Below are 21,866 nucleotides of genomic sequence, written 5' to 3'. Positions count from 1 at the left end.
TACCATTTTAAAACTAATTTGGAAATCAGTAACCAAACACGTATGGAGTAACAAAATAAGCCGTTTTCAGAGGTCCTTTGTACCATATATAAGAAAGATACTTTAATACTTTCCTTGATTAAGAGTTTTTTATTTGCTCTGGGTTAATAAAAAACGTTTATATTTCAGTGGAAGTTTAATGATTTTAATACATTTACATTAATGCATATCATGTTTAAAGGAAGTTCTGTTCCATTTCGCTTAACCTGGAAGTTCATGTGGAAGTGCATGTTTTTGTGGAATCTACATGTTTTGTACAAAAGTATGTACACAATGGTATAAAAAGCAACTTATTTATAACCGGGATCGGAGGACTATGTCTTGGCCGCCTCGGTTTCGCCGTTCTTGGCCGCCTCCGCCAGGTGCGCCTGCCGCTGCTCCTCCTCCAGCTCCAAGCGCTCCACCTTTTTGATTTTGCTCAGTTTCTCTGAAAGGGGATAGAAATTCCGATGAGAGTCCCTGATTTTATTAAGATCGTATTCCTCTTACTTGCACACTTTAGCATTATGGTGCCCCACCAAATCGACCAGCCCCATCCCACAAAACAGAAGAGCACGCAGAAGAATTGGGACACCGCTACAATGATGTTGATGATGAAGGATCCAATCCTGGCACGGGCGCTGTCGAATTGTGAGAAGCGCGGAATGCCCACGCACAGGCAGAATAGTCCGGAGAGCAGGGTTCCTTTAGTGGGGGAATCTCTAACTTAATATCTCATTAGGACAAACATTTTTAACAACCCACCTAGACCTGGAAAAACCACATTGCAGAAGGCGCAGAACCAGGCCAAATACAGCGGCAGCACTGGAATAGCTCCCTTCATTTTGGATGTGTACTCCACTAGGTCCACGTGCAGTTTCTTACGGGTGTCCTAATGGTAGAGATTTAAATTTCAAATGTCTTAAGAACTATTATAATGGTATACTTGCCTCGCTGGGCGGCGGCGCCTTGATACTCTGCCTCCGGGCATTGGACTCACGACGCTTCTTTTTGCGACAGCACAGCAACATCAGCCAGAAACGCTTGCAGCATCCCCTGAAATAAATTGGAATATTAAAAATAAAAAAAATATTTAAGATTTCTGGAACATTGAATTTACACGTATAATTTTAACAATTGAATAATGTTAAATTGATATCGAAAATTGCAACAACTAAAACTATTGAAGGTGAAAAGGAGAGATTAATGTTTAAACTACACAGAGAAAATTCGAACGTTCTCATCTGAGCTTTAAATTGAAAATGTTTTTATTTTGCTTGAATCAACTATAAATAATTAATAAACTATTAAAGAACTTATCAAAAAGTTGTTAAATAAACTCTATTTAACTTTTCTTTTCTCACCATTTCTTTCTAATATTGAGAACATTGATAACAAAATGTACTTACACGGTTTTAAAGAACGAATGTTCTCAATTAAAGAACAATGTTTTAGTATATTTCTCTCTGTGCACCCTTGGAATAAAACCTTTTAGATTTTTGATCAAGTTGAAATTCATATGGAATCTCAACAAAACGAGTATCGTCCTATAATCTCCTATAATTTTGTTTTTTATAATTTATTGTTAATCCCGAATACTCACTCCTGAACTTGGTTATTTCCAGCATCCGCTGTCGCCGACATGGCCGCTTCAGAGGTGCCCTCCACCACCGAGGACTCGGTGGGCTTTATTCCCAGCTCGGGGTCCTGATCCCGCCAGGACACGGTGCTGCCCTTTTTGTTGGGTCGGTTCCCCCGGCGACAGGGTATGCAGAAGCAGCACTTATTCAGCTCCGTCTCATCGCCCGTGGTGGGATCCACCTTGTTCACCGAGCGACAGCAGAACACCTTGCTCAGGCAGAGGCCGCACTTGCCCCGCGGCTTTGGTCCCGTGCTCATGTTGGCCCCCTGCTTCGTCCTCTTGGACACTTCCTCCTGGACAGGATCGTCCTCCTCCTCGCCCTCGGAGTGGACGGGTTTCTTGCGACAGCTGCGGCAGCAACTGGACTTCAGCCAATCGGTGGCCTTCTTGCGCTTCGGCTTGGTCTCATCAATCACTTGGACATTGGTGGCCGTGGTGGCACTGCTGTTGCCGCTCCACAGGACGGGCTGGTCCTCGGCGGACTGGTTCCTCTCGCGGCGCCGGCAGCAGCGGGAGCAGCGGGATCGGCGGCAGGGCATGAACAGCGCGGAGCAGCAGCCGCACAGACCGCCCTTTTTGGCATTGTCCTTGTCCTCGAGGAACTCCTGACTGCTGCTCCTAGTTCAAACGGGGTGGGATAAAATATATAAAATGCATTAATTATGTTATATAATATATATATATATATATAATAATGTTAGAACCATTTTTTTATAAAAATATATATAAATTAATTTACTTCTACGAAGATATTTTTAGGGATATGTATTTTGTTACAACCACATTTAAAACATAATTCTTAAAAAAATTATAATTGTTCTGAAAAGATCAGAGTTCTTCAGCAAAACAAAAGATTGTTCAACAAATAGGCGTAAATACACACAGAGAAAAACTTTCGCTTTTGGAAACTAAAGTTTTTCACGAGGTAAAAGTCGAGTTGAAAACCTAAGAACTGGGATATTATAAAAACCAACAGGGTTTCGAAATCATTTACGAAGTTGGCTAAAAGAATGTGGGCAAAAATACGATTTAAAATATATTGCTGTATACTTTTAGGTAGCATTATTTGTGATTTCAAACCCCTAGAGATATCTGCGGAACCTTTAAATGTTTAAATTTTAATCAAACAGCCTCATTTTTAGTTTCCTTATAAGAAAAGTGTTTAAGGCCACTTTAATGTCTTCATACTGGAAGTCGCAGCAACTAAACCGATTATGACACATTGTAAAGTACCGTCTAGCCAGGGATGGCCCTCCCCAATGTCCTTGACTATCCAGTCGACCGGATATAAGCTTTTATGGCTTCTGGGATTGGCCAAGTGCCAGGCGGCGGAAGTGCTGTATGATTGGAAAGTTCAAGTTTGTGGGATAGTCCTGAATCACTTCCGCACTTTGCTGGCGTGAAATATAATCACCTTCGGAAGTGAATTACCATTAGCGTGGGCCTATGTGAAGTTCTCTCTATAGAGTATCTTTAAGTGATGAATAATGCTGTTGCAGTTGCCGAGTGGCGTGTAATATTAAATCTTTGGCTTTTGAACTTTTATCTTGGCATAATGAAGTTTCGTTTTTGGGTCGATTTTGAGTATGCCAACGCCAGCCACTAAAATATGTCACGAGAGTTTTGCTTTTCGGACGCTTACACAATTTCTTTAAGGGTCCATGTGCTCACGTGTGTATAGTATATATCAAAATATATATTCCTGAACCACAGCACGCTTGTAATTCCGTTGTGCACGAGCCAACGACCAAACGCAATTTGGAGGTCGGCAATTTATTTGACCTGCTCCGGTCGAAATTCGAACAACACTGCGAGACAGTCGAAATGAATGGAGCTGGTTTTCCGTACATTCTTGGGGCCTTAAATGCCTCTTCCAAGGTCAGTGCGTTTATTTACCCGCTGCCAGATCACGCCCACCGATAGCCTATAATTGAATCCCATTCCTAATTACCTAAAGAAGTACTTGTCGCCATCGATGAAGGGATCCTGGGCCAGATCCACTGTGTAGATGACCGCGTTGTTCGGCGTTCCGTTCAGCATTTCGGTTTCGCTGAATTATCTCGGATGGTTATTGCCGTATTAATTGCTGGGAAATCATCGACTAGAGTTTCCCAACTTTCCGTAGGAATTTCCCAGCGAGTTAGTGCTGCGGTTGGCGCGATTGTCCGGCCCGAACTGATTTGTTATTGCGGCAAGAAACTTAAGTCGTGTTGCGAAAATACTTTTCCCCCTTGTTTTCCGCGCACGCTATACTGTACAGTGTTGTCTGGCCAATAGTGGACACGGTTACTTAAGGGATAATGGATTCTTTTGAAGGGGAATCCCCACTGTAACTGGTCGGTCACACGGTTTCTTGCGGGTTTCTCGCATGGCTGGAAAAACAATGCACTGAAGGACATCGTTACCTTCGGCGATTGGGACTTCGCGACCTGCCGACGAACGGATTTCCTCAAAGGTGGTTCCTGGGTCTTGGCCAACCCATGCCAGCCCATACCAACCCATCCCAGCCCCATGTTCTCTTCGAAATTTATTGACGCACTTATGAGTGGCTTGACGGACCTGTGCCAGCAGAGTCTAGAGCACGGAACTCCTGCCCACACGGCACTGTAAAGTTTTATGTATCATAGTTGTTGGGCTAGTAACCCCTCCTCCCTGGGGGTTTCCTGTATGCAAATTGGCTGGCCGGGCGCTGTAAGCCTTGGTGGGTGCTTTATGTGGGGACCCTAGGGTCGAGGCAAAATGTTAGTAGTATTACTGGCCATTCTAGCCGGCCTTCCCGCCGAAAATTCAAATTCTAGCTGACTAGAAACGGACAGATTGTATGGCGACTTGACTGATGAATATTCATAATGGTCATAGCGTACATGGGGAGTTTAGTAATGGTTTTGTCGCTGGGTCCTTTGGTGACAACAACGGAACTAGTACTATTCTCAAGGGGCTTAGAGAAGAAAACTTGTATAATATTAGGGTATCTCAAAGGTCACTGATGGGCATTGGAATTCAACCTTATAAGTTACCTTAATAAAATGTGTAGTCCTTAAACATTTGTTTTTAATGGATATTTTAAAATAGTTCACATTGGTATGAATGTTTTTTTAAATCCGAAGTCCTTGGATTGTAGTGATTAAAAGTGAAGTAATTCTACCAAAAATGTATATAACTTATCTTAAGTTAATTATACACAAACAATATTGGTAAAGTACTGTTAAATAGTAACCTGTCAATATTTAGATGTGTAAGTAACTATTTCATTGGCCAAATTAGCAATTCTTTAAGAAGGGTTCATTTAATTTGGGAAAAGTGTCGATATCTAGTACACTAGACACAACAAATTTGGTGAAATTTAACAATATAGAATGTTATGTAACTGTAGAAAATAGTTTCCTACTAACAGTAGTATGAACTTTATGTGGCTTCGGTTACTATTAAATAGTAAAACTACTGAAAAATAGTAACTCGTGGGTAATTTGCTGTTTTTAAAGTACTATTTCAAGTATCGGTTTCTGGTAGAACATTTCACAATGTATTCTGACAAAAGAAAAAGGTTCAGAAAATTTATTGGGTCAACCGTTCTTGGTAAAGATTTCATAGAATACAAAAAAGAATGTTTTTATAAGATGTGTTACAGAAACATTAATTCAGATGGTTACAGTACCTACTGTGACCAACCTGATAAGACTAAAGGAACCTTTTAAAAATACACTAAGTGTTATTTTGTAACCTCTATCTTAAGTATTCCTAGTATTATAACCCTTTGCTTACTTACTTGGCAAGACCGCCACTTCCCGCTGTGGATCCTCCCTGTCCGTCTGGCGATCGTCGCTTGGCGTCCACCTTGAAGTCCGCTCCACTCTCCGGAGTGGGCATTACATTTCCACCCAGATCGGATTCGGATGCATCCAGCACGGTTGGAAGATCGGAGCTCTCACACTCCACCTCCGGCACACTGGCAATTCGATCGGCGGAGCTTTCATTGGGATGCAATACCGAGACCGAGGCTTCGATAGGTTGCGTGGGTGGAAACGGGGATTTGGGCAACTCCCCTGAACTCTGCGGAGCAATGCTTCCATCGGCCGTGCCCGTTCGCGAGGCGGATTCACCTGGTCTGGCCAAAATGGTTCCAGAACTGGGTGTGGGCGAGGGATCGGCGGCAAGGTCGTTTTCCAGGCTCTTAAGATCGGTGAGATTCTCGGTGATGGTCTTGTGGATCTCATCGGTGGCCTCGGTGACGGTCTTCTGAATGTTCTCCAGGGTTTTCTGGGACTTTTCTAGAATAGCCGCGGCATCATTGGACATGGGTTGCTGCGAGCTGGGACCCACTGTTTCTGGAGGGAAAGATGGTTATATAGGTGTTTCATAAGGAACATAAAGAATACCAACCTTCAGTTTCGTTGGGTTGTTCTTTTACTGTGGCCACCTTTCGGTTTTGAGGGGAATCCGAACGGATCTTGTTGCTCTTGTTGCTCAGCAGGCTCATCCTGGAGCTCATCCGCACCAGCTTGGACATGTTGGCACCTCCAGATCCCTTGCCACTTGGGGTTGAGGGAATGGCTACCTCGCTGGTCACCGCAGGAACAGCTTCCACAGCCTGGAGCACTGCATTACCCACTTGGGCAGCCAGTGGATGAATGCCACCTAAAGATTCCGATCCATTAGCTCCTTTTTCCAGTGCTATTCCTAGAGCTTTAGTGGCGGTAGGGTTTTTGGTCTCCGTTGTGGAGAGTGTTCCTCCAGAGGGTTTACTCTTGCTGACCTGGGACTTTGCTTTCACTGGAGGCACTGGCTCTTTAGAAGCCACAACCTTTCCTGCCTCCTTGCCCTTCTCCTTTCCCTTCTCCACCTTCACATCCTTTGTTGGAATCCCCTTGCCAGTTGGCTTCTTTCCCTCAGTGGTGGGTTTACCACCTGCCGGAGCCTTCTTAGCATTCCTAGCTATAGGACCTTTCAAGGAGGATTCCGTCTTGGTCTTTGGTTTGGCACTTGCAGGGATCTTGGGCTTCGCTTTGGGGCTTCCCTTGGTGGTTGTCACCTTTCCAGCTTTGCTGCTTTTAGGCGTCGATCCAATGGTTTTTGATTTCTCCGGCGACTTTGATCTCTTCTTGGAGGAAGACGGCGGGGATTTGGAGGCGACTTTGGTCGATCTGGTGGGTATACGAGAGCGGGAGTTCCGACGAGATAGTATGTCTGGAGGATCAACTGGTTTTCCACGACTGGAAACTCTTCGATTTTGGTTAAAGGCCTCGGGACTGATGGATTTCCGACGACCCATTATCATCGCACTTGCTGGACTCAGGGAGATGGATTTCCGACGACTTGGTGTGATGGATCCTCTCATGCTTTTCTTCCTGGCCATGGTGACGGGTGAAATGCTGGAGGATCTCAAAGATGAGTTGATGCTCAGTCGTGAATTAGCTCGGGAGTTTCCACGGGAGATATCCAAACGGGAGTTGGACCTTTCCAAACGTGAATTCGATCTTTCCAAACGAGAGCTAGATCTATCCAAACGCGAACTGGACCTTTCCAAGCGGTTTCCCACCTGATCCAATCGAGAACCTGGCCTGGAAGATGGTCCCCTGGAGGCAGAACGCGAATCTCCACCTGGTCTACCACTCTCCCTCGAGGGCGTTCTGCTGGGAGGTACTGATCTTGAAGGCGACCTACTACTGGTATGGACATTCATTCCTCTGGAAGGCGACATACTTATGCTAGCCCTTGAACTCCTCCCGGAAGCAGTGACTCCAAAGTCTTTCAAAGGTGAACTAGAGCGAGATTCGGGACTTTTGCGTATCGGGATGCGGGAAAGGGAATCCCTTCTTGTAGACACCTCCGATGGGGTATCCGCTGCATCACCCACTAAGGAGCTTCTGTGGGTGGGACTCTGGGCAGAGCTACTGTCCTTATTGGGAGTTCCAATTATGGGTGACAAGGTGCTGGGCTTGGCAATCTTTCCATGCCTGCTCAAAGGCTTGGAACCCCCATCCCGACTATCTCGATCCCTTTGATAGATGGACTGCCTTCGCTGGCCAAAGCTGGGAATCCGATTGGGAATCCTGTTGGGACTGGGAGCCTGAACGGATTTACGACGCATCCTGGAGAGAGTTTGAGACGCTGGCAGTGTGGAGAGCGTGGGTCGTCGGAAACTGAAATCCGAGGTGGTGGCAGTGACGCTACTCAGGTTGGAGCTCCTTCGATCGGAGGCAGTTTGGGTGGAGCTCCTCCGCTCTGGAGAGGTGGAGCTGGAGCGACGTCTGGTGGCCTGGTTGGGAGTGGACCTGCTCAGCTCCTCCAAGCTGCACCAGTTAGAACGCGGCGGGATGTGCGATGATGCGAGCGACTCCTCCTTGTTGATGATCTTCAGGAGGCCGCGCTGCCTTCGCGTGGGATTCTGATTTGGCTTCAGTGGTCGAGGGAGTGCTCCAGGTGGAAAGACAGCCGGTTCCGGAGCGCCCAAATCCATGGTGGAACCATAGTGCAGGCGGGGAATGCCACTGCCATGTGGATGATCCCTTATCAGCGGCAGCGTTTCCATGCTCCTGATCTTCTGGCCATAGGGCAGCTGACTGTGGGTGGGACTCCTGCCCATGGATCCCCTCCTGATCTGCGCTCTGGGCGTGAAAGTGTCGATGGAGGAGGTCAGTGAATCCCTCTGCTGGAGAATGCCCTTCTGCGGAATGGCCAGCTTGCTCCTGCTGTGCCTTCCACTCATGTTGAACTGCACAGAGGGTCGTGGCGAGTCATCCGTGGTCTGCTGGAGGAGCAGGTGGCTGGAGGAGGGAGCGTAACCCAGTTCGGGCAGTCGGGAATCTGAGCCGAAGATCGATCTCCGGCGAGGACTGATCTGTGGCCTGGCGGCCGGCGATGAGGTAGTCGTCGATGTCGACTGGATGGAGGCGTGTCTCCGGCTGGTGGGAGGAGCTTCTTGTGGAGGAGGTCGTGATGGAGATGGAGCCACCTGACCCGCGGAAAGGATGGTGAAAGCAGTCTTCTTGTGCGGTCGCGGTTGGTCCACTCTAAGGGGTAAGATATAGGGATGTTATTTCCATTCAGATTGATATCTATCAGGAGACATAATCATTAATTCAATCTCATAAGCTTTTCGTTCTTTAAATGTTAGTTTAATCTTAGCCAATGGTATATTTGATTATTATAATGATTATACCAAGTATACTTTTGGTCCCTGATATCTATATTACCAACCTGTAATCTCCGCCCATGGGTATGGAATCCCTGATAATGACGGGTGACATTTCTCGCTTTAAGCTAGGAGTATGTTCTTCGCTCTGGTTGTCATCCTGCTCCATCAGGAGTGTCCTTGACCTGTGGCAAGGGGGCGGGGCAGCCGGGGGCGGTGGCATTCCGTAGTCCTCTAGAGACTGCCTCTGGCTGCCCATTTCCAGACCCAACTGCTCCTCCAGATATTGCTGCGGTGAGAGTACAACATCCCTGCTAACTGACATCTTTTCACTGGGCGCCACCCGCTCCTCGCCTCCGCTGCTGGAGCTGTTCATGTCCTGGATCATGGTGGCCAGCGGGGAAAGGGGGCCCTCGTCCTGCTTCATGGACATGATCATCTTGGAACTGGGACGCAATCGGGGGATGCGCGTGAACTCGGGAAAGTGCTGCGGCGCCGGACGGAACCAATCTCTGCCAGAATAGGAGTCACTCATCAATCTGAAAGGAATTGTGGAGATGATAAATTGGGCAAAAACTTGAGGAGACAATGATTCCCAGACTTTGAAAAATAGGACTTCCTCTTAAGAAAAAAGCCTAACACTTAAAGTCTCAACATATATAAGAACATATAACATTTAAATAATATATAAGTAAACTGCAAACTTAAAGTTGCTTAAGAAAATATGCAACTTTCAGTAATAGTTACGAATTATAAAATATAAATTGGAGAATTTACTAAGATACTCGAATATTTAAGATTTCACGATTTCCTATTATTATAAAAATATACCCACCCTCTGGGATCCTCGGTCGTAATGCTGGACACACTCAACTTGGCAGGTGCTTGGCTGGGAGTCCTCGCCGGCTCGTCTTCCTCCTCCCGATCGAAGGACATCCTTTGACCCACCACGGTGTACTCCTCGACCTCGTTCTCCAGATCGTACATGTCCGGTTTGTTGAGGATGTCGTCGGGAGCCAGGAGTCGATAGTTGGGCGATCCCAGTTGCTCCGAGCTGGATCCACCGCTCGAGTTGGGCAGGATCTGGATGTCGGGAGGCTGCAGGTACGGCAGGAGGGATCCCCGCGGAGTCCTCGAGTAGGGAACGCTTGGAAAGATGCGTTCCCTGGCACCGGGAATGAGTGTATTCAGCGCCATGGCGGCCACCAGTGCATCCTCCTCGGAACTGGGCAGTTCCACGGATCCCGTTCGCAGCGTCTCAAAGGCCGCCGTTCCAAAGTAATCATCTGGCTGGATGGGCGGTGGAACTGGATCCCCAAAGAGGCTACTATAAGGTTGGACATCCGATTCCGAGGGCTGGCGCACGAAGCTCTGGTTGGAGGCGAAGGTGGAGGGAGCCATCGATTGGGCGGAGAGGATGGAGCGGGTGGTGTGGGTGCGATAGCTATAGTCCGGAACCACTGAGATGACCGACGGCTGGAATCTGGAATCGCCGCCTGTGGATCTGGGACGCGGACTTGGTTTCGAACTGGGATTTGGGTTTAGATTCAGATTGGGGATCGATGGAGGAGGTGCTGCTGCTTCTGCGGATGCGGATGGCCTGGGCATCGGGGATGGGGATGGCGATAGCGATGATGATGAGTACGAGAGGGTCTGCTGCATGGCTTGACATGGGTGCTAACCGATCTCCGGCCCTCATGCATTCACTATGATGTTTTTCGATCCATTGTTTGTTTTATTGCACGAAATTCAGTAGACGGTGGTTGGGGGATGGATGGATTCCGATTCCCTCGCAGGATGGATGGATGGGTGGATACTCCCCCACCGCGTTCGTCCTTCGGCTCAGTTTAAGTGCCACAAAACCAATGACGCCAGGAGCTGTTTATTCGAAGCAACAGAATGTATTTAAAAATCACTCACAACACAACACCCATATGCGCACACATCTTTTGATTTTACAGACAGACCAGCGAGACCTTCCGGCTTTTTGCAATGTCAGAGAGACGTACACGCGACGCCTTCGCCGAGGGATTATGTAGGGAGTACGGATTCGGAGTAGGGCGTACGGAGAACTGAAGACCCAGAGACCCAAGACCAAAAACCGAAGAGCGAGACTGCCGGCTTTATTGCTGATACGTAGGGATTGAAAAGGTACTAAGTTACGTTTACCTAGGCAGGTTACGAGAAATATGTTCTTATATGGGCACCTATTTTTACCAAAAACTTGTGAACATTGATTTTATTACCATGTATAATAATAAGTAGTGAATATTTTTGAGAAATGTATACCAAAGAAATTACCAATTTAATTAAAGGTTATATTTGTTTCACTAGACAGTAAATTTAACCGCTTTCTTATAATGATGAATTAATAACAAATCGACTTGCAGTATCACTGAAAGTTATATCAGACAACTAAATTAAGAAATAGAGTACTATCAAATATGACATTATACCAAAGAAATTTCTAGGTTAACTGAAAGTTAGACTGACAAGGGAATTTAAATATTAGTAGATTGTCATCTTAAGAAAAGTCAATTTATTTTGCATTCTTGGTAAGATAAATGTAGATTTTAAGTTTAAATCCAACTTTTAACTTGAGTAAAAGTTTTTAAATGTAATATATCCAGTACCTATATCATAATTTCTTATTGTTAAAATAAATAATTAGGTACAACTGCCTAGATAGCTCCCCCTCCATCACTGGATATGGCTCAAAACAGTAGAGTAATTATTATTGCACTGCTTTATTTTCTAATGCCATTCCACTCCTATAAATAGCTGCGTGTGAGGCGCTGATAAACCCGCCCCAAACCATCGTATTTGGAATCGGTATGGAATGGAAGGCACCTGCACCTGCACCTGCTATATGGCTCCCAATCTGTAGCTCCCAAATACTTGGAGCTTGTCTTGGCCGGGCGCTAACGAGAGCATAACTTGATGAGGAGGTCTCTACAGCCCCGGGGGAATTGCTATTGCATTTGGCTTGGCTGCACCGGGATTGCATGTTGCAAATTGCCGCATTAGTGACTGCACTTGAAGTCGAACGACCCAAGAGATGTGGAAGCCAAAGCCAGCGGGCTGGGACTATCACCCAAAAATAAGCGATGGTTTAATTGGAGTACGCAGATATTTTTGCGGAATGACGTAGCCCGAGGAAAGGTAGGTGTGAATGAATGGCCTTTGTTCGCATTGATTTTCCTCTGCCTAATATTTAACCTACATTTTATGGCCCGCCGCTCAAATTTCGGTGACACACTTTGGGCCACAGGAAGTGACTTGGCCGGCTTTTTTTTTATTTCTTGTTGTGGCCATGACGCGTGTGCGGAGTTGGCCGGCTCCTAGATTTTAGCTGCCCATTCGCGAATTGGGTTTCGTATTTTTAAGCCATTTGCCGCATTACACGCAGTTTTCCTGCATCTCATTAAGACGCGGTCACACTTGAATAACGTCTCTTAATTAGTGCCACGTCCACACTGGCTTTTTATATTGCTTAGCCTTTAGCTCGCAGAGCTCTTGGATCCCATTATATAATTTACATTTGGGTTTAAAGTTTACACTTGTGCCAAAATAGCATTCTATTTGCTGAAAAGCCGCAACAAATAATGGAAACGCGACGAAACGTGGCCGCTGCCTAACTTAAACTGATGGCCGCCCAGCGGTAAGTGAGCAAAAAGGCAGGCCTTCAAGAGAAATATTGCCTACACTTCAAATCCAAAACAGCACACAATGAATGGCCCCACACACATTGCCTTTCCATTCCCCAACAGTTTGCACACGCAGACCCGCCGAGATATTGAGACTGGGCCTGGCGAACTGAAAAGCCGAAAAGAAAAGCCACCGGGGGAAGCCAATTCGCCGTGAGTTTTTCCACGCGAATTTTCCGCTTTTCGCCGCTTTCCGAGGCGGCTGCATTTGGTGTTTGCATGTTTTGTTCATCTGCTCGGCGTGTGCTTCTTTTTCAGCTCTTTCTGCCTCTTAGACAACTTTTGATTACTGTGACACCTGTTGGTATGTCTGTGGCACGCGATGTTCGAGCACTCGTACACTTCTGCCGCTCACTAATTTTTCATTTTGCTGGGGATGCCCCATAGCTGTAGTTCGATTTCGATGGCAGTGATCTACTAAATGCACGCATTCGAAACAATCACGCACTTTCGCTCATTTCACTCCAATGCACTCTTAACGTTTGCTTTTGATGTGTTATGGTACAGTAGAGGGTCTCTTGAGAAACCCATTTGATAAGTTACGTTTAAACTATCGTTACTGGGGATTGAGAGGTAGATAAGTGGGCATTGTAAGTGGATATAAGCATTAAGGTCCGATTTTTCAATGACATGTTAAGGTTATAGTTAGAGAAGTTAACATTAAGTTTAACTTTTGGGAACGCAATTTCTTAATATGCTGTTAACTTTTCGAAAGGCGCAGACCTTGTGAATAAATCGGTCTTACAAACATGAAAAATACTTTTACATTTTAACAAGATACTGGGAAACATAATTTTTTATCGAAATGGAAATTTAATTCAATGACAAATTATTATATAAATATTATATAAATTATATTTTCTTGGATTGTAATGTTATGAACGGTTTTCAGATAAATTTGAAGAATGATCTGAACTGTTTATAAGATACCCTTGCCATTTGTGAACTTTCTAAGAACTGACTGTAATTGATTTTTAATTAATTTGAATAATCCTAAGCGGTTCCAAAATTATCCCATTCATCTAAATAATAATGGGAGCTCTCCTTATAAGCATTGTAAAGTTCTCCGGCTGAGACCTTTTTTCCTGTACTCGGCTGAGTATTAAGCCCCTAGCCGAGTACACTGCACTTTTCCTTGGCTTTGGAATAGGGTCAAAACCGCAACAAATTCGCGTTGCCTTGTGCAGCGGCTAGGAGTCAACAACACTTGGCCCGAGGCTACTCCTCCTTGGCCACCCGGGCACTGTTGCAACATCAAGACAACAACGGCAATGGCAGCAATAACGCTTAAAGACAGGTATGTGTGCAAACACAGCCCACCGAAAGGAAACCCCCGAGAACCGCTTGAAATAAGGGGGATTTTGAAGTGGCAGTGCCGGAGAAATCCTTGGCTAATGTCGTGCTAGCCCCCAGAAACCGCCCCTTTTGGCCAAACTCAAACCGCGAGTTCAGCAAAAAGTGGAGTCACGGAGTCACAACTCGGGGAATTCCTAGAGACATCTATGAGTTAATTGTTTTAGGTTTTTTTCTTTTCACCAAGGAGTTTTAAAGTTTAGAAGAGTTCGATTTAACCGACGATTTATTTCCGGTTTTGGGCACACTTGTATTAAGTTTTGTTTGATTTTAAATCGACCGTTACTTGTAGAGTTATTGTTAAAAAAAAAAGTTTCAAATAAAAACTGAGTACCCAAAAAATTCAACGCGCATTTGCATCGATCCGATGCATTGCACTCGCCGTTCGTAGAAAAACTAATCCGCCGTGGGCAAATACCTTCTTATACATCGTCCTGCGCTCTGGAACTCCGCGTACTGACCACTCGGCTCCCAAGGAAGAAGCCCCCGAAGAAAGCCGAAGTCCCTTGGGCAGCCCGCACGGGTATACGTGGGTCAGTAAACCTACTTCCGGTTGACATAAATACGCCTTGGACATGAAAACTTGGCACTGGCGGCGCGCCGCAAGTTGTTTTTATTGTTTCAAACGTTTTTGCCATGACTCAAGACAGGTGGACATAGTGGAGTCCACGAATGCAGGTGTGCACATCCAGATTTTCGATTCCCGTTCCTGTAATAGAGGTTCCCCAGAAGAAGCCATTTGATCTGGGCATAGGTACTACACACAGAGAAACTCTATGTAAATTCAACGACTTCAATTTGAAACTGCTTCCAGCTATAAAAAGTAGGTTTCCAAGATAAAAGTAATTGGCCTATAAAATTTAACTGTCCGTAAAGTTGTTCTTCAACTAATGGAACAATATGATTTGATTTTACATACTTTTTTTATGTGCAGGGAATTGGCAATCTAATCTGGGCTTGGCTAATCATATTTTGACCCTAATCAATTATGCCGAACCCATATGGGGGAAAATTCATATAATTCAGAACTGCACCTTTGGGAGCGCCGAGCAATTTCGGTTGCAATAAGATTTTCCCACGCGATATCTGACTTTGCCAGGCTCCTCAATTTTGTCAGGTTTGTCCTCACCATTACCCTATTATTTTGTGTGCCCATGAGGTTGGGGAAGAGGCATAGAACATCATAGCTTGACCCACATCGGACACAAATTAATATCAATTGTGGCTGGCAGATTGCGTGTGCGAATATATGAAATGCTAGGGGAAATCCTAGAGCTGGACGAAGGGGATTGAAAGGCATTCAATTGTAATTGGCTGTGACCGAGGATTACACAATGACTAAGCGGTACTCCCTGGCGAAATTAAGTTATAATTATTATGATGTGTATACGCTTATAAATACCCAAGCACGGTAAATAAAGGTCACTATTTAGTAGGGCACGGGCTAGGATCCCGCGGTCCCGAATTTCTGACCTCCTTGCGGTACTGCTAATAGTGTAATTGTAATGTTTATATCAAGGGGAAACTCGAAGCAATTATGGTCTATAAGCAGGGATAATCTCATTATTATCAGAAATGAAAACATTTTGATGGATTGAGTTATAATCTTTTTAATTTTGTAATTTTGAATATATGTATATTTTGTTTAAGCAAAAATAAGAACAATTTGAAAACGGCAAAAACATTTGACACAAATTATTTTTGATACTTTTTTTTTGTTTTATAGCGTTCTGAAGTTTTTCTATTTTACAATAGATTTTTAATAAAACCCTCTTATATATAAAAATTAAAAACAAAACTTCTAAGGTTTACAAATGTATTTGTTCAAATTTCAATTTAAACATTTTTTTCTTTGTAAATTATCCTTTTAAAATAATATTCAAACAAAAATTTTTTCAAAAACGTCAAGTTTTAAAATATTTAACGTCAATTTTCTTAAAATATGTTATGGTATTTTATATGCTTCTTTATTTAATTTAACAAAAATTTAAATATATAGGAAACTCCTTAAATAAATTAAATAAAAAACGAAAAATTTGAAAGATATGACTCTTTAAACACAAAGAATTTGAAAACTACAAAATACTAAGGACCATAAGGGCCCCTCAAGCCACCTTGCGTAACTCGCTTTTGCTTATCGACACCATGTTTATACAAAACAGCCAGGTTCATCTCGATTGTGTTGACCTGATCCTGCAGAAAGTCAATATCGTGCTCATGCTGCAGCCGCTGCTTCACCAGGCTTGTAATGTCCTTTCTAATGAATTCCTCAGCCTCGGGCAGGTCAAACTTCATTTGCAGTGCCGTACCCACTTGAAGGGTAACCTTTTCCACTGGCAAAACGGTCACCCATCGGAATACTCCCTGGGCTACTTGCATCAGACTCTGGAACTCCTCGCCCGGATTGTCCATGAACTTCTTCACCAGTTCCAAGTTACTCTTGGCAGCATCCAAACGCGTTAGCACCGCAGCGAGATCAGTCTCCAACTTGGCAGCCAGCTCGCTGTACTGCAAATAGAAGATGCGTTGCAGCTTCAGGGCCACTTGGACATCCGAAGAGAACTCCGGCTGGGCAATGTACCTCTCGACATCGTCTATTAACCTGGCTTCTGTGATGGGCATGTACGACTTTCGGTTGCCCAGAGGCGGCTTCTCTACATTTTCCATGAATGCAAACATTTTTTGTAATTTTCAAGTAATTTAAGTACTAAGTATACTTGAGATATTTAAATAAACTGACTTAATATGCTATTCTCTATTGATAATTTTTAAATGTTACAATTTTTCGTTTTCTTTCCACTTTGAAGAAAGCCCAATTAGATTCAAAGTAATTAGGATTTATATATTACAATTTACAATTTAAATTACTCCAAATGTTCAGTAAATTTCTAGTAAAGTTTCAACAGCAACATTTTTAATTTTAGAATTTTTCGTTGCTTTCAATTACTTTCTTTTTAACTCACTCTACCTTGTCAGCTTAAAATCCAGCATGGTCTTTATTTTGCAAAAAATTGTATCGCGATTACTTAGACCTATAGTACATATTAATGTATCAATAATTTAAAAGCGCATTCACATAGATCCTAATCAAATATTGTCATAGTCTTCGTCTAATTCGAAAACGGTTTCAGTGGGGGTCGCTGATGCCGCGGTGGCCTTTGGAATGATGGGAGCGCTGCTCTTTCCAGCCATTTGGTTCACGTTGTTGTTATCCGCCGGCGTGGCCGTTGCGAATCCAATGGAGGCGGGGGGCAATCGGCCACCCGCCGCTCCGACTCCGGCTCCGGCGGCCACGATATTTGTCAGATCGATGTTGATGACCGGAGCAGCGATGTCAAAGTTGAACGCCCCGGATCCTGTGCCCGATCCCGAGCCGGAATCGGAGGCATCCGGTGTGCAGAGGTTCGCCGTGGGCATCTGCATCTGCATGTGGCTGTAGTCGATCTTGACGATCGGCTTGTTGAGTTCGTAGCTGCAGATCGGGGCAGGTATGGCAGTGTCGAGCTGCACCGACTGCTTCTTGAGGTAATTGGGCGGCCTGCCCCGGGGCGTGTAGGCCGGCGTTGACTCGGAACGGGCCAACTTGGCGGGCAGGGTGCTGGTGGGATTTGGATGGGAAATGTGCGCGGGCTGTGGCTGGAACTGCCGCTTGGTGGCGGCACCACCACCTCCTCCTGCTCCAACTCCATTGTTCAGACTCATGGAGCGCATGTAGGCGGTGGTTCCGTTGGCCTGCGAGCGCATGGAGGTCGATGGCAGGCTAAGATCATATGGCGTGTCCGAATCGGGGTACTGATCCTCCGGGGAGCTGCGCAGCACATCGTCCTCGTTGTAGGCGGCCTCCTCGGCGACGCTGATGTCGGGTATGTTCCGCACGAGCTCCTTGAGGAAGTCGAACCGCTTCTCGGACACGATGCACTGCCTCATGTGCGATGGCGATAGCGTCTTGGCGTTGCGCGCATTTGTGATGCGCAGCGTCTTGGTCAGCAGCGACTCCACGAAGAGCTCCAGCGTGCGCGAGATGATGACGGGCACCGCCTGGGCCACCTTCCCGATTTCCTCGTCGCTCTGCATTATCTTCTTGATGCGGCCCTGTGTATATGGGGGTATATGGAAACATTATAATCTTCTGTTTTTTTCGAGCCTCTGATTATGCGAGGCGTGTATGTATGTATGCCGAGATGTACATATGTACACATGCCCGAAAACTGATAACCCATCTTCGGCGTTCATGGCCGCCAAATAGCGGCGATTCCCGGGCCGCCAACTGGGTTTCCCACTTACCGCCGGAAAGCGAGCGTTGTATTTTTTCTTTTTCGATGGCATTTTCCGATTTGTGAAGTAATAGTCGCGAGTCCTAGCGAAATAAAACAAATGTGTGTGTGTTTTTCACACAAGAACAGTTCCTTGGTGCCCGAATGTCGGCGTGGGTGGGTGACTGGCATTCGCTCTCGCAGCAGGCGGGGTATTCACCGGGAACTAGCTGGTATTAAAAATAAAATTATTGAAAAAAAAAAAATTATCTTAAATTAACAGCCATGTTAATTCTTTTTGTTGTGATTTATTTAATGGTTTTTTATTTTGCTTTTATTTTTTAGGCTTAAATTCTGCTTATCAGCTATCCCCTCCTACGATCTGGCAACCTTGTTTCGCGCCACTGTGAATGGCCAGAACCGCCAAGAAGAGGAAGAAGCAGCAGCAGCACATCTGACAGCCTGTAGTTTTCACACATTTGCAATTGGGATTTAAAATCTCAGGAAATCTGGACGGGATTACATGTCTGACACGCGCAAGGATCCTTGCAAAGCCAACGCCTGCCGCATTCAAGCCTGTCTGAACGGTAAGCAGCCGGCAAAGACTGCCTTTTCGATGGTTATGTAAGCTTCGCGAGACTTTTTGCAGAGAATAACTACCAGGAGGACAAGTGCTTGGATGTCCTGGAGGCGATGCGCCAGTGCTGTCTAAAGTGGCATACGAAATCTCTTTGCTGCAGTGGAATCGATCTGGAAAAGTCCTACAAACCAGAAGCACCTAAGGGGCAGAACCCAACCGGCAAGTCGTGAGTTCTGGTTGAGATTTTCGTACCCATTGGTGATACAATACATTCCCACCTCTTGCAGTAACAAATAATGACCATACCGCAGTATAAACCTCCCAAGGAAATCCAAGACTTGCTAGACAAAAAGGAACAGCAGCAGGCTAATCAACGCAGGCGAACCGCTGTGCTGCCCAAGCGCTCGTGGATCCAGCGGAATCCACGCCTCTTCCAGATCTCCTTCCTCACCGGCTCGCTGCTGATATTCTTCTCCAAACCCCTGTACGACTGCTTCATCGCCGATCCCCTGCCGCCGCTGGAGATCAAGGTGCCGCCGCACAAGCGCTGAGCAGATACTGAGGCATGGAATCGGTGCGCAAGGCCAACCAACGACTCCGCAACTATCCGGTTCTGCTGACCAAGTGCGCGGACAAGGCCACGGCGTATGCGGTGTGCGTTTCACGGGATCTGAACGTTCAGCACAAGATCTGCGACGCCGAGTTCAAGGAGTTCCTCAACTGCATCCGCAAGAGCGCCCTGGAAATGAAGACCAAGCTGTAGACAATCGAAAACAATAAAACACAATGCCTCAAACAAAGGTTGCGACTACGGGATGGCAGCGACTGGGCCGCCGCATCCTTGAGACCAGCTTTCGGACCCATATCCTAATCTCCGCCCTGTTGCGGATCGCTTTAATCTGCTACGGACAAATACACGATAGTGAGTCGGCCGTGCCCTACACGGATATAGACTACAAAGTGGTGACGGATGGAGCTCGTCGAGTGCTGGATGGCGACACGCCCTTCGCCAGACACACTTATCGCTACAGCCCGATTATGGCTTACCTGCAGACCCTCAACATTCTGCTCCATCCGGCGTGGGGTAAGCTATTTTATGCCACTTTTGATCTGCTCATCGCCACGCTCATTTACCGCCTGGTGCACATGGAGATCAAGAGTCAGTATCAGAAGACCGTGCAGCACCTGCTCAGCAAGTTCAACAGGCCACGTGAGTCTGACCAATCGCTGGACGCCCTGGACGCGCGAAGTCACCCGGAGAACCTGGCCCGCGCCTCTGCTTGCTTCTGGCTCTACAACCCCCTGACGGCTGTAATATCTACCCGTGGAAGCGGCGACTGCTTCTCGAGCTTCTTCGTGATACTCACTATCTACCTGTTGCTGAAATCAGAGCACAATGTCGCCAGGAGCCACTGGCTTATATTCTGCGCAGGCTTGTCTCACGGTCTGGTGATCCACCTGCGTCTGTATCCGTTGCTGTTTAGTTTGGCATACTACTTGTCGCTGTCCACACGCCTCACACAAACACCCCTCGATTTTCTGTGTCAAATCCTGCGGCCCAACAAGCAGCAGTTGTGCCTGGTGATCGGAACACTTGTCAGCCTAGTGGGCTTCACCTACACCTTCTACTCAATGTACGGTTGGGATTACATCTACGAGGCTTATTTGTATCACTTTGTGCGTAAGGACTCGCGACACAACTTTTCGCTGCAGTTCCTTCTGCAGTACCTGGGCAGTGCACCGAGTGTGGCGGAACCCTCTGCGATAGTGAAACTTCTAGTGGTGGCCCCGCAATTCCTGCTCATCCTCTACTTGAGCCTGAGCTTCGGCCAGTTTCGGCAGACTCTGCCGTTCTGCATCTTTGCCCTGGCCTTCGTCATCGTCACGTACAACTCGGTGGTAACCTCGCAGTACTTCATCTGGTACTTGGCCATCCTTCCGCTCTGCTTGAACAACTTCAAGCTGCTGTCGTGGAGAAGGTGCTTCAGTCTCCTGTTCCTTTGGCTGCTCGCCCAGGCGCTGTGGCTGCTGCCCGCCTATTTGCTGGAGTTCCGGACGTGGAACACCTTTTACTGGATCGGAGTGCAGGGCGCCGTGTTCTTCGCCACCAAGGGGTATATTCTGGAGCAGCTGTTGAGTCACTACGGGTTCACCCAGTTTAAGATAAGCTACAGAAAGTTACTGTAATCAAACAATCCGAAATTTACCATGCTTAAAGTGTGTGCTAAGAAGCGATTTAATACAATAAATTAATACAAGATATCACAAATTAAAATAGTGGAAATTAACATGCGAAAGTTAGTTATTAGCTCTTTGTTGAGTGTATAAACTTGATGTAATTAAAAAGCCTTTCGTGTTCCTCGGTGCGCATGGCACGGACTCGGTCAGAAATATCCCAGATATCACTATGTCCGATCATATCAGTCTGAAAAACATTGCCCAGCTTGTTCCACTCCACATCTGTGAACTTTTTCTGAACTAGGCGGTACAATGCTCGAGCGCAGATTGCTTGCACGGTTATGTTGTTAACATATTTGAACTCCTTCCGATTCTCGTAGAGCCGCCTTGTATGCTCGTAGTCCTTTCCCAACTCCTTTTCCGTTGTTATGAACATGTGATAGACGCGCTTTCGAGTGGCTGGTTTCACCAGGCACAGGAAACACAGGTACTGCGTGTGGTCCTCCAGATTTTTTTTTGGAGGAGCTACAGGTGGCACATTGCTCTTCAGTAGGATCCTGCTTAGGATCACTGGAAACGTGGCTGGATTCACTTTAGGTTCCTCTGGAATAGGAGCTTTCTTCTTTTTTCTCCTGATACGGGGAGCATTAAAATCCGGCTTTACCCTTCCGGATATATTAAGCACTGGTATTTCTGATGATGACTCAGTTTTGGAACCACTTGCTGATAAAGGTGTATCATTATTTTCCAGAGCTTCAGTTTCCATGATTTTAAATTCTTTTATTATTTGAATGCCTTATTGTAATGTCCAAATTAGTACTGATCTCTTGAAGCCGAAAACCGCCGATTAAGTAGATGGTTTGTTTTGTGCCAAATCGAAATACATTTTTATTTCACAACACAAAAGTTCCGTAGCAAAGCACAGAATTAGTGATGGTTTTGTTTATAAATGTCTCCAAGGGAATGGCAATCATATGTTTGTCGATTAGGGTGAGCTTTCTTA

At 45.8% G+C, this 21,866-nt stretch overlaps 8 protein-coding genes across 9 annotated transcripts; 4 read left to right on the top strand and 4 right to left on the bottom strand.

Annotated features, from left to right (window-relative positions):
- Window positions 1-223: 223 nt before the first annotated feature.
- Window positions 224-14,236, bottom strand: LOC119550199 (protein stum). Of its 2 annotated transcripts, XM_037858743.1 has the most exons (10): window positions 14,187-14,236; window positions 9,628-10,670; window positions 8,858-9,331; window positions 6,041-8,670; window positions 5,427-5,985; window positions 1,622-2,278; window positions 969-1,074; window positions 784-910; window positions 529-723; window positions 224-466 (listed from the first exon to the last, which is right to left on the bottom strand). In XM_037858743.1, exons 2-10 carry the CDS (start codon window positions 10,452-10,454, stop codon window positions 354-356), a joined length of 5,688 nt encoding a protein of 1,895 aa, XP_037714671.1. In that variant the 5' UTR covers window positions 10,455-10,670; window positions 14,187-14,236; the 3' UTR covers window positions 224-353. The 2 variants fall into 2 exon arrangements, with proteins under 2 accessions (XP_037714671.1, XP_037714672.1); XM_037858744.1 differs by lacking the exons at window positions 5,427-5,985; window positions 6,041-8,670; window positions 8,858-9,331; window positions 9,628-10,670; window positions 14,187-14,236 and adding an exon at window positions 3,612-3,816 and having other exon boundaries at window positions 1,622-2,272.
- A 1,616-nt stretch (window positions 14,237-15,852) lies between these two features.
- On the bottom strand, window positions 15,853-16,605 carry LOC119549346. Its single transcript, XM_037857332.1, has one exon. The coding sequence runs from the start codon at window positions 16,529-16,531 to the stop codon at window positions 15,938-15,940; it is 594 nt and encodes a 197-aa protein (XP_037713260.1). The 5' UTR covers window positions 16,532-16,605; the 3' UTR covers window positions 15,853-15,937.
- Window positions 16,606-16,733: 128 nt separating this feature from the next.
- Window positions 16,734-18,295, bottom strand: LOC119549343 (dr1-associated corepressor). Its single transcript, XM_037857328.1, has 2 exons — window positions 18,137-18,295; window positions 16,734-17,944 (listed from the first exon to the last, which is right to left on the bottom strand). Exons 1-2 carry the CDS (start codon window positions 18,176-18,178, stop codon window positions 16,940-16,942), a joined length of 1,047 nt encoding a protein of 348 aa, XP_037713256.1. The 5' UTR covers window positions 18,179-18,295; the 3' UTR covers window positions 16,734-16,939.
- A 223-nt stretch (window positions 18,296-18,518) lies between these two features.
- Window positions 18,519-19,114, top strand: LOC119549350 (cx9C motif-containing protein 4). Its single transcript, XM_037857336.1, has 3 exons — window positions 18,519-18,692; window positions 18,755-18,911; window positions 18,973-19,114. Exons 1-3 carry the CDS (start codon window positions 18,629-18,631, stop codon window positions 18,980-18,982), a joined length of 231 nt encoding a protein of 76 aa, XP_037713264.1. The 5' UTR covers window positions 18,519-18,628; the 3' UTR covers window positions 18,983-19,114.
- LOC119549349 lies at window positions 18,979-19,269 on the top strand. The gene has a single exon (XM_037857335.1). The coding sequence runs from the start codon at window positions 18,982-18,984 to the stop codon at window positions 19,234-19,236; it is 255 nt and encodes an 84-aa protein (XP_037713263.1). The 5' UTR covers window positions 18,979-18,981; the 3' UTR covers window positions 19,237-19,269.
- On the top strand, window positions 19,217-19,485 carry LOC119549351. Its single transcript, XM_037857337.1, has one exon. It carries the CDS (start codon window positions 19,251-19,253, stop codon window positions 19,446-19,448), a length of 198 nt encoding a protein of 65 aa, XP_037713265.1. The 5' UTR covers window positions 19,217-19,250; the 3' UTR covers window positions 19,449-19,485.
- Window positions 19,441-20,975, top strand: LOC119549342 (GPI mannosyltransferase 1). Its single transcript, XM_037857327.1, has one exon. It carries the CDS (start codon window positions 19,472-19,474, stop codon window positions 20,870-20,872), a length of 1,401 nt encoding a protein of 466 aa, XP_037713255.1. The 5' UTR covers window positions 19,441-19,471; the 3' UTR covers window positions 20,873-20,975.
- LOC119549344 lies at window positions 20,888-21,661 on the bottom strand. The gene has a single exon (XM_037857329.1). The coding sequence runs from the start codon at window positions 21,627-21,629 to the stop codon at window positions 20,991-20,993; it is 639 nt and encodes a 212-aa protein (XP_037713257.1). The 5' UTR covers window positions 21,630-21,661; the 3' UTR covers window positions 20,888-20,990.
- Window positions 21,662-21,866: the final 205 nt, after the last annotated feature.

The sequence above is a fragment of the Drosophila subpulchrella genome, chromosome 2R (genome assembly GCF_014743375.2).
Source record: "Drosophila subpulchrella strain 33 F10 #4 breed RU33 chromosome 2R, RU_Dsub_v1.1 Primary Assembly, whole genome shotgun sequence".
Lineage (NCBI taxonomy): Eukaryota > Metazoa > Arthropoda > Insecta > Diptera > Drosophilidae > Drosophila > Drosophila subpulchrella.
Note: the sequence above shows the minus strand (reverse complement) of the source record. Positions and strands in the feature narration are given on the sequence as shown.